The sequence below is a fragment of the Trachinotus anak genome, unplaced genomic scaffold, assembly GCF_046630095.1.
Source record: "Trachinotus anak isolate AG129_WGS33_773 ecotype Australia unplaced genomic scaffold, CSIRO_AGI_Tana_v1 ptg000023l, whole genome shotgun sequence".
NCBI lineage: Eukaryota > Metazoa > Chordata > Actinopteri > Carangiformes > Carangidae > Trachinotus > Trachinotus anak.
In genome coordinates, this window is record NW_027273874.1 from 7050320 (window position 1) to 7061133 (window position 10814).

At 39.8% G+C, this 10814-nt stretch overlaps 1 protein-coding gene across 1 annotated transcript; it reads right to left on the reverse strand.

The window, feature by feature from the left end:
* Positions 1 to 320: 320 nt before the first annotated feature.
* On the reverse strand, positions 321 to 10497 carry LOC139606936 (circularly permutated Ras protein 1). The gene is made up of 19 exons (XM_071459391.1): positions 10401 to 10497; positions 7884 to 7935; positions 7249 to 7305; positions 6308 to 6439; positions 6115 to 6201; positions 5945 to 6030; positions 5633 to 5830; positions 5021 to 5065; positions 4838 to 4927; positions 3774 to 3925; positions 3614 to 3695; positions 3265 to 3392; positions 3095 to 3179; positions 2600 to 2706; positions 2190 to 2302; positions 1829 to 1940; positions 1599 to 1739; positions 1215 to 1305; positions 321 to 740 (listed from the first exon to the last, which is right to left on the reverse strand). Exons 2-19 carry the CDS (start codon positions 7933 to 7935, stop codon positions 606 to 608), a joined length of 1893 nt encoding a protein of 630 aa, XP_071315492.1. The 5' UTR covers positions 10401 to 10497; the 3' UTR covers positions 321 to 605.
* Positions 10498 to 10814: the final 317 nt, after the last annotated feature.

The window sequence follows — 10814 nt, forward strand, 5'->3', positions numbered from 1 at the left end:
TGTTAAAATACAGAATAATATGTATTTAACCCTTAATGTTACAACATGCAAACCTCACATAGACTTTCCTGTATACAACAAAGTGTATGTCACCATTTCAAGTGCATGTGCAGCATTGATGCTTAGTTGCTCTACACTGCGAGTTTGGTTTTGAATAGAACTCTTCGATCATTAGGAAAATGAGTGTTTCCACAAATCGAGAAGAAGCATTTTAAATGCAGTGTGCGATATATCTTGTAGTGTTAAAATACAACTAAAGGAGCAACAATTGGTTCATACACAGTATTTTTTACAACATTACAAAGGCAGGAAAAACTTAAAATGATAAAGACATTATTTTATTTAACAAATAGAACTGTTCCTTTTCATTAATTATATTTCCTATAAAACAGAAATCCAAATAAATATAATACAGATTCGAATGAGTCAGACTCTAAGGGTTTATAATCATATGTTAACCTTAAAATTATAGCAATCCATGAAAATTGATCTTCTTCATCCTTTCAGTGAGTTCATTGCCTTTTTACTTGACATAGTCTGAGTTAACAGTGCTCTGTCATCTGCACAAAAATGCTTCTCAGTTCAGGTCTGGATGACTGACATCTTCACATCCCCTCCATTAGGGCCTTTTTCTTCCTCGCAGGCTTCTTCTGGGTCTCAGTTGTGTTGCTGCTGTTGTTGCTGGCACTGCTGGCTCTCTTCATCTGGTACACAACCTTTGCTGCTTCATCAGAGAGCGTCTGCAGGGAGGAGAGTTGATAAATCTGTGTGTGAGGGATCTCATCTGTGAGCTGTGCTATGTGGCTCAGTTTAAAATGAACTTTTAACACTTATGGATTCAGATCACAGTACAATATTTATATTACACAGATGAAAAAATATATTAAATGGACATAAACTATAAATATTTTTTGTCTTTGTATCTAGGAGATGCCTAAACCAATCAGAGAGGAACCTGAACTGCTTCTAAATGGCCACACAGTGGTGTTGTTGTGCCCAGATCTCCACTAAAAACTCTTCACTTGCTCCATGGCCAAATTTCCCACCTAATGTAACTGAGGTCTGTTTGTAGGTTTTGAGACCTTCAGCTCAAACAGGACCAAAAACAAACTGCTGATAACAAAATAAATTCTTAAATCACCAGTTTATGGAATGAAAACCTCAAATCCTGAATATAAATTATATGCCTTTGTTGAATTTAAGCCTATGATTACCTGCGACTCTGTGGTGGCATCACAGATTGTTGTCATGGTGTCCATCCAGTTGCCATAGATACTCTCTTGCTTTTGGATTGGCCTGTGCTTGCTTTGGGGCAGACAGAGGAACCGTGTTACCAAGTAAAACAACCCTCAATACAGGCAAAGACACACACAAACACTCTTACCTTAACAAGGTAACGCTTATTCTATTTTTAACCTAAACCTAATTCTACCCTTAAAGTCCAAAATTAACAGTTAAAATAATAGTGAGCCGGACTTTGGAAATTAGCCTCTACAATGTGAGTAGCCTGGCAGGCCTGCACATGCACACACCTACACCCACATATCTCCACCTGGGATCTGTGGTCAAAGGGAGTTCAGAGGTAAGACATCAGATACCTGATTTGTTCAAGCAGGTCTTGCTGTGCTTTCAGTTGCCTCTGTGCCTCCTGTACACGACCCTCCATGGTTAAACTGGCACAGAGCTGAGCGCAGTGGACGCCAAGCACCGCCATGTTGAAACTACCAGCCCAAATCCGGCTTCAGACGGATGGAGGGGATGAGATAAAGACGTGTTGATGTTTGATAATCTTTAATGTAAATTCAATATCCAGCCCTAAAGTTTTTACCTGCAGGAGGTAACTGGTCGCTGCTCAGTAATGATGCGAGTGACTCTTTGTTGGTCTCTGGTCTTGAAGCTCAGCTGAAGTTGGAATGGGAGTGTGTCCTTTTGGAGGAAAACTGACATACACACACACACAAATAATATCTTTTAATAACAGTTTGTTTGATACTTTTTTGAACTATACATTTATAATTCAAAGTCTTCTTAGTCTCTGTTTCATTTCAACTCAGACTGGCAAACAGAACACACACACTACTCGGTGCAAGTCCCCACAGTGCTGTGCCAGGGCACGGTCCCCACATGTTGTAAACTAACATAACAAAATGACAAGTTATTGCTGTTTTGTTGTTTGTTACTGGTCTTACCCTCCATAAACTCTGGTTTGACAGCAAACTCAAAGGTGATTTCTAGCCCACTGGTCACATTCCCTATCTCTCTCACCAGTTTGTGATTGTTTTCATCCTCATAGGGAAAATACCTACAGAGAAAGAGAAAAGAGAATTGAAAATCAACATAAAAGAGCAACGCTTCTCAGGTATATGTGCAAATAAATAGGAAAGACATGAATATATGGATATGGAAAGGGAGAAATTAGGTGCTGAAATGAAGTAAATGAGTATTTTGGCATATTCAAAGTAGATATATACCATGTTATCTGTGTTAGAAGCTTACAGAGAAGGCTAACCTGTTAGCCTTCTCTTCAACAAACATAACAAACAACATAACAATCTGAAAGGTTCTTGTTAGTGTATTTTAAATGTTAATCACCACTCACATTCCATCAGAGGCAAGCAGTGTTGCCGTGACGCCTGTTGCTAGGACGTTGTCCATGGAGGCTGTTTGGATCTCTGTAGCAATGGTACCGATGCTCACGATGTTAACCTGTGCAGGAGAGGGAGTTTATAAAATGAATTCAAGTATCAGTTTCTTTTCAAGTTGATCCTCACAACTTATTGAGTTAAAACCTGGAGCTGCCTGATTGGAAATAAGTCTTACAGTATCTTTAATTTGTCCCTTAAACATTTAGAACATGCAAAACCATCATATATAAAATGATCAGGCCTGCTGGCAGCTTGTTTGTTGAGCTACTGGTAATGTGACTACAACCAGTCCTGCAACTTTGAACAACCATGATGGTGACATCATCATGAGACAGATGTTTCTCATCATGGGAATGGGTTTGGCAGTCTCTCCACCCCAACATTCATTTACATGCAGGTGTGTTACTTAATGCTAGCTGCACTTATGTGACTGTGTACGTGTGTCTCACCCTTCCCCCTGTAGTGTCTGCAAGTCTCCCAACATCAGCCAAGCGACAGTCCGTCCCTTCAAAGCTCATCACTGATATAATGACTCTGGGAGAGGAAAAGAAAAAATTTCTTATTGATCTTATTATTTTGTATTTTATTTGTGTGTGTGTGTGTGTGTGTGTGTGCTCACCCACTCCCCACAGCCTGAAGAGCCAGCTGTCTGTAGAAATAAGGTGTGAGGGGAGAAGAGGACAGAGAGGGTGTTTCCTCCATCTCACCCAGTCCAATGTTGGCTCTGCCATCAGTACACAAAATTACCTGTACAACAAGAACAGGAAATACATTACCGACAAGTCTTTGTTATTTCTGTCGGCTGCAGTCCACATGGGCAGCATCACTGTAAAGATGGGATGGAGAATTTGGCAGCTCAGTAGCCTCAGATAGAGTAGTACCTACTCAGATAAAATGATCAACGGCACATTTACAAAACAGTTATGTAATGTTGCAGTATTCCTTTAAAGTCCTACAGACTCACTCACCTTTGACCCAGGGTACCTTGACGCCATAGCGACCGAGGCTAACACTGCAGGACCGAGACACGTAGCCCCGTGTTCCCTGAGGCTGGATCATAAAGAAACATGAAGAGTTTACAGTTGTGTACCACAGGGATCCACATAAAACTACACTGTCGTCACTTACTCTTTGACTCTTTGAATTAGTTGCATGTAGGTTTCTGCAATGCAGTGTGGGACGCTGTAAACTGCACCCTGCTGCCATATGTGGTCATAGTCGACCAAGGCCCAATCCCTGAGAGTGAGAGGAGTTCTAGTACCATCACCATAGATTACAACCTGTAGAAAAAAATGGACGATGAGTAGGTTAGAGGATCATGGGAATGGGTTTGGCAGAATTTATATTCAAAAGTATGATCACACTTCAAGTTAAAAAATACCCTTCAAACATTTGATTTGTATTTGTATCTTCACAACTATTAGGATAAAAGTAGTTGGAGATGTTGCTGTATTTACCTCCCGTCAGAAGGAACCATCTGCTGCCATTTAAAGTACAAAAGAAGAACTTCCGCACAGTATAATAATTCATCACCACAAACAGGAAGTCCTATCTTGTTTTTGTTACGGTATGATGAGTCGAGTGCTTTAATATTAGTTCTGCATGATGCAGCCTGTCGATCACCTGACATCCACAAAAAACAAAACCAGTGGATGTTTGAATCTATTGCACTGGGATAGTCTAAAAAATGAATGAACTCTTCTTATAGATTACTAAGTGTCTTGACTTTATATCCCAGTTCATCTTTTAAAAGCAAAAAATGGCTGAAACTCCAATATTCTCCCTTCTAACAATGAAAATCCCACAGTTCAATCTATGCAATTCAACCAAAGAGTCATTTTTCCCTGTCAGACTGCTTCATTAAAGTATTCCTGAAGATGTGAACGTAACCAATATCTCACAAGAAAAGAGCAAAGCATTTGTAAAAAGTCAAAATAAAGTTGGTTTTTTCTAATGTTTTTTTCATTTCCCTATAATCTTCCTGTGAACCCTAACTTGGCTGGAAATCACTGAGCCAAATTATATAATTCTTCTTTAACTAGTATAAAGTGAATAAAATAAATCACAATGAAAACTATACATGTGAAAAGCAATAAATTAATAACATTATGCATCGAAATTAGAAAAAAACAAACAGAAACATTTATATTTTTTTATGTATCCTGTCTTATTATAAATTAACTTAATTTTACCTCATCACCAAATGTCACCAGTGCCACCCTCCTGCGGGGGGACTGCTGCAGCATGGACGTCAGCACCCTCTGGAGGGCATCCTGGATACCCTGTGAAAACATTTCAACAAAATATGTTTTTTAATACCAACTCATGCAAATCATGTCAATATCATAGTCACCAAGTCACCAAGGTGAACTCACCTCTAGTCTGGATATGTGTGCCGGAAATCCGCTGCTGGATGTGACCTAGAATGAAGAAAATATGATAGAAAGATGAATTGAAACTGACATGCCTCTTCACATAAAATTATTTTTAGAGTTAACTTTGCACACACACTTAGTTTTGATCTTATCATTGTGATCAAAGTTTGCAGAGTTAATGTGATGTTTCCCGTCATGCAGTGTTGGTTGATGAAATTGCTGAGGGTGGTGTTATTTTGTTTATGTGTTCAGCTAATGTGGCTAATGTAAGTTTTACAGCCTTTAACAGCTGTAGTTACCAATAACCTTTCATCTCACGACCCCACAGATTTATCTTGTGGCCCTTTAAAAGGGGCCAGACCCATAGGTTGGGAACCACTGTATTTAACTACCTAATTGTATAAAATAGTTCAAATTAGCTCCACCTTAGCTACAACAGTAATATGCTGCTTCACTATTAACAATCTATTTATGTCAAATATAATAGTATTGATATTCTCCTGCAGATAATACTCCTGTCATTTGCTTCAGTGTGATAATAAATACAGTAATAATGTATTTTAATCAGCACTTTTATTCAACTAAAAGATTTTTGTACATATACACACACACCTCTGTGGTGACGCTCATGCTGCCAGAAATGTCCACACAGAACACCACCAGCGTGTCCTCCAGGTTCTGGTAGTCGTCGTCGCTCTGCTTCGGCAGGTAGAGGTCGTCACTGCGCACACCTGCACGCTGACCGATACACACTCTCTGCAGGCCGCCGCCTACGCTGTTCTCACATCCACAAAACTCACACACCCACGCCTGAACAAGAGGGTGGAGAGATGTTATTTTCTTCATTTTATTTTACTGCTTGTTAACCTTTGTTTCAACAATATAAAAAGGTAGAAAGCAGAATGGGTGACTTAAGTTACTCACATTCCTCTGTATACAACTCAGACAGGACAAGGCAGCACTACATCTCCCACAGACCACTGGTTTCTGAAAACTCTCCATGCCTGGGGCTGTGTAGAGAAGGAGCCAAAAGAAAAGAGGTTAGAAAATGGACCAGGTGTGTTTGTTTGCGTGTCTGTGTGTGTTAACCTGACCTTGGCTGATGTTGACCAGTTTCCCAACACTGAGGGAGACGACGTTGACGTTGGCTTTCAACCTGCTTTCTCCTTCCGGCTTGTCAGCTGATGAAACACGACAGAGGAATGAAAAAAGCAAACAGTGAATGTAACTTTGGGACATTCAGGATTTATGTACAGAGAGGTGGGGCAAAGGACAAACAAAGCTCACCTCTGGGTGGGACAGGAGGGGGGAGAGAGAGAGGAGTGAGGGGAGGCTGAAAGGGGGGAAGAGAGGGGAGAGGGAGGGAGGTAGGCCGAGGCTTTCTGAGACGGCGAGGAGGCAGAGGTGGAGGAGCTGGACCTGGGAAAGAGAAGAAAGACTGTGAATGTGTGTCAGGTTTTAACGTCAATAAATGTATATGTATATGAATAGGAGGAAAAAAAAATTCCTTGAAGCTATTTGTTTACACTTTATTATTATTAGTTTGTAATTTTCCTTGCTTGTTTGGGAGGGCTCTCAATATTTCCTTATATATTTAAACAATTAATAATTAATTGTTATTGCAGCCAACGGGCAGAGGCAGGGCTTTTAAAAATTAATGTGAATCTTCGGCATATAGAACATTTTCCAACTTGTTTTGTTTCTTTGTTCATTTCTTTCTTTCCAGCTTGTCAGCTCTTTAACCATGTTCCCCATCCACACTGCAGGGTCACAGCTGTCCAGCTGTGAATGTGATACAAAATGGACAATAACAGTTTGACTTTTATTTCTATCTGCACTATTGTTGCACTTGGCAGTGGCTAATTTTGATGACTGCAGGTTTGTCTTTTCCATTGTGTAATTAAATTAACCTCACAGCCTGATCTTGAGTGTGGACTTTCCCTTGTTGAAGTGTTATCTTTACATCTCCCACTGTGCTTCTCTGTCTCTTGCATTTGCAAGCATGCCCACACACACACACACACACACACACACACACATGCACACACATGCACAGACACACGAATGTTACTGCCTAACATGTTTTCCTGTTATTTCTCTGCAGTTCTCTTGAGAATAAAATCAACACTTCAGACAGAAAAAAAACAACAGTTTAGGTACATTGGCCTTTATGAAAGCTGTGTGTGTGTGTGAGAGAGAGAGAGAGAGAGAGAGAGAGACAGAATTACCTTCTTGCGGTTTAACAGACACTACGTTGTCATATTCATTCTGAATAAGAGAAACACCTGTGGGGAAAATTACTTCGTTAACACATGTTTATGATATTAAAACACTAAATTAGACTATAGTAAATGAAATGGAACAAATAATCAAATGAAATTATTTTAGTTATTGCCTAATTCTTTGGTTTTTTTATGTCAATCAATTAATCCAAGGTAAAGTGATCCATTTGAAATGATCTTATTAACTCTCATCAATCTAACTCAGGAGGCACGCTCTTATTTTGAAATAAAAGTACCATGATTGCAGAGTGGCAGGCCTAACCACCCAAATGATTAGCTGATTAGCTGATTAGCTGATTAGATTGTGTGTCAGGAAGGAGAGAAGTAAAGATTTGCTTATGTGACACAAGAGGTACAAAGTGCTTCAAAATAAAAACGTTAAATATCATAACAAAATAGAATCAACAAAACTGAAAGGAGTTCAGAAAAGAGAGGGAATAAATAAACACTTTTATTGAGACTTTTTTTTCTGCAAAGTTTAGTGGAAAATTTCAAAGTTTCTTTAAAAATTTAAATTTTTTTTAAAGGTTTGTGAATTTTTTTATCTCATATTTTTGAGAAATGGATTTTAATGCACTCACCTGCTCCGTCAGACCTCCAGTTACACACAACATGACTGCAGGCAAACTCCATCTGAAAAACGCAAAGACACAAAAATATTATAAAATAATTTCAAAGACTCAGTGTTCAGAAATATGAATGCAGCATGAAGAAATGAAATAGATCAGCAAAATGAAAACAGCAGATCAGCTTCCTGGCACTGTTGATACATGTTCACCGCGGCAACCGGGGCCTTGATTTGGTTATTTTTCTAGTTAACAGGTGGCTGAGTAAAACCATGAAAGCAGGCGTTTCCTGTTTGAACAACTGTAAGGGGAAAATGAACAGCTTGATGCATTATAGACTGATATGGGTTCAAATTAAGCATAAATTGAGTGACAGTCACGGCTGATCGACACCTGTGGAGGAGTTTATATGAATCCATGAAGCTAAACCACGACAGCGGGGCCCAAAACAAGGGCACGGAGCTGACGCCAGTGACTTCATCGTGATAGAAGGAGCAGAGTTTATTATAAGAAAACTGTTAGGATGCAGAGACAGTCTAATCATCAGCTGTTAAACCGGTCAAATCTACATTACGTTTCCAATCGTTGTGAGCTTCCCTTTCTCTGCTCTAAGACAAAACTGAAGACTCAACAGATACAAAACTCAACAACCCTCTCTATCCTGATGCTGACTGAGCCAATGTCTTAGCTCTTAGTTCAGTTTGTAGAGTGAATTTTAAAGATATATCTTTTTTCTTTTCTTTTTTTTTCTCCTGTCGTATATGTTAACTTTATAAAGACAACCGGTCCACATGAGGAATGAGAGTGGACAGGAAGAGGAAAACTGAGAGAATATGGGGAAAAAGAAAAAGGGAGTGGAGAGACGGAGAAAAACAACAACAACGGCACAACAATAACTACAATATCCAATTTAAAGTCGCTCTATAGTCATTAATCATTAGACGCTCCGTATGTGTATATGTGTGTGTGTGTGTGTGTGCCCGAGGCAGCGTGCCCCCCCGGCAGCCACGTGCCCGACCCAAGGGGGAGCCCACAAGGGAGTACAGAGGCAACAGCCCCCAGTGTAAGGAGGCCCGTAGAGGGACAGCGGGCAGGAAGCCCCAGAGCCAGCCTGACCTACTCTGAAAAAATAGTTTATTAATTAATTGATGGATTGACAGTGAATGAGCAGCTACATATTCATTGTTTGAATTCAGTTTCATCCTCATATGTAAAAATCTGTAAAGACATTACTGAAGCCTAGGGTCACAATTGTACTATAAATGAGAGTATACCAGAGTCCTATGAACACCATAGTAATTTATTGATATGCCGCATAATGTCCTCCTTTTTGGTGTTATGGAAATGGTCACCCTACTGAAGCCATGTTCAATGCCAGCGTGATCCAACTTTAGCTTCAAAATAGACACCAAGAAAACACAATGAAGCTCAGCCCGTCTGTCTTTGAATAAACCTTAAAGGAAACGTTTGACATGTTGGGGATTACTCTTCTTTGCTTTCCTGCCAAGGGTAAAACGGGTAGATTGATGCCAATCTCATAGCTGTACTGTAAGTGTGAAGCTACATCAAGAAAACGCTTAGCTTAGCTTAGCATAGCACAAAGACTGCAAACGGGTGGCCTGGCTCTGCCCTGAGATAAAACCACGTCTTCTTCAAGGTTCACAAACTAACATATTAAACAACAAATCACAGTTTTATGAGGGTCAATTGTTGAACTATTTCTTGGTCTGGACCATGAATTTCCTGGAGTCTGAGCTTGTTGTCGAGCTAAATGTCCAGACCGAGAAACAGTCCGACCCGCAACCCGCCATAAAATTGCATTTGTAATTTTTACACCCAAGATTTCCTACGGATTGCGTTACCTCTGGACTGAGCCAGGATAGTTAATTTCCCTGTTTCTAGCATTTGTGCTACATTAAGCTAAGCTAAGCTAAGCTAAGCTAAGCATCTTCTATCTGTTGCCTTACAGTATTTGTTGCAAGCAGACATGAGAGTGGTACCAATCTTCTCATCTAACTCCTGGCAAGACAGCTGACAAGAGTACTCCCCAAACTGTCTTTTCCTGTAACACATTCTTCATACATAGTCCATTTTAAACAGGTTAAACTTTAATATTACATATTCTAATTCACCTGATCACATCTGTCCTGATCAATACTACAGCCTATTGTGAATTTTGCCCTCTGTGATTCTCTTGTGGTAAACACCTGCAAATTTATGGTATTTTGTTTTTGCCACAGATATCTGTTTTCCATAAACCACCATGGTTTGGTAAATTGTCAGTTCTTCACTTTTGAAACTGTAAATTTGCAAAAATTGAAAATGCAAATGAAAGGTACATTAGTGAACTGGTTGTTTTCAAATCAGGTTTCACATTGATTCTGACTTCACTGACATACACATGCTCCTGGTCTCTTTAATGTGACAGTATGTTGAAGAAAAAAACTCCTGACTGCCATGGTTTATCAGATGGTACACACACAAACACACAAACACACATTACAGCACACTTCACAACAAGAATAGAATTACCTTTGCCGTGGTCTGAGTGCAGTGGTGTCGCTAAAACTGAAAGCAAGTGTCTATCGCTGTAGATTCCTTTTACACATGTGAGTGTGTGGGCGTGTTCAAAGTCTAACCAGAAACGCTGTGTGTGCGTGCGTGTGTGTGTGTGAGAGAGAGACTTGTCTTGCTTGTCAGGAAGTAGAGACACGGCTGGTAGTTAAGAGAAATGAAAGCTAAAAGGAAGAGAAGAGTTGAAAGAAAGAAAAAAAAGAAAATCTCATGTAAAGAAAATTGTCCACCTCAGCCATCTTGAATGAATGTGAGTGAGTGTTGGTGTGTGCTGTTTGTCCTGAGCTTTGCAGCTGCCATGTTGTCCAACCCTGCTGAGGTGCCCATTAGCCAGCTGTTGATCCCTGTGTGCTCACTGACCTCTGACCTCTT

Coding starts and splice junctions, on each gene's coding strand:
- LOC139606936 (XM_071459391.1), bottom strand. CDS start 7,935: ATGGAGTTTGCCTGCAGTCATGTTGTGTGTAACTGGAGGTCTGACGGA. Junction 5,831..5,944: donor TGAGTTGTATACAGAGGAAT/GTGAGTAACTTA, acceptor CCTCTTGTTCAG/GCGTGGGTGTGTGAGTTTTG. Junction 1,306..1,598: donor GACCTGCTTGAACAAATCAG/GTATCTGATGTC, acceptor TCTGCCCCAAAG/CAAGCACAGGCCAATCCAAA.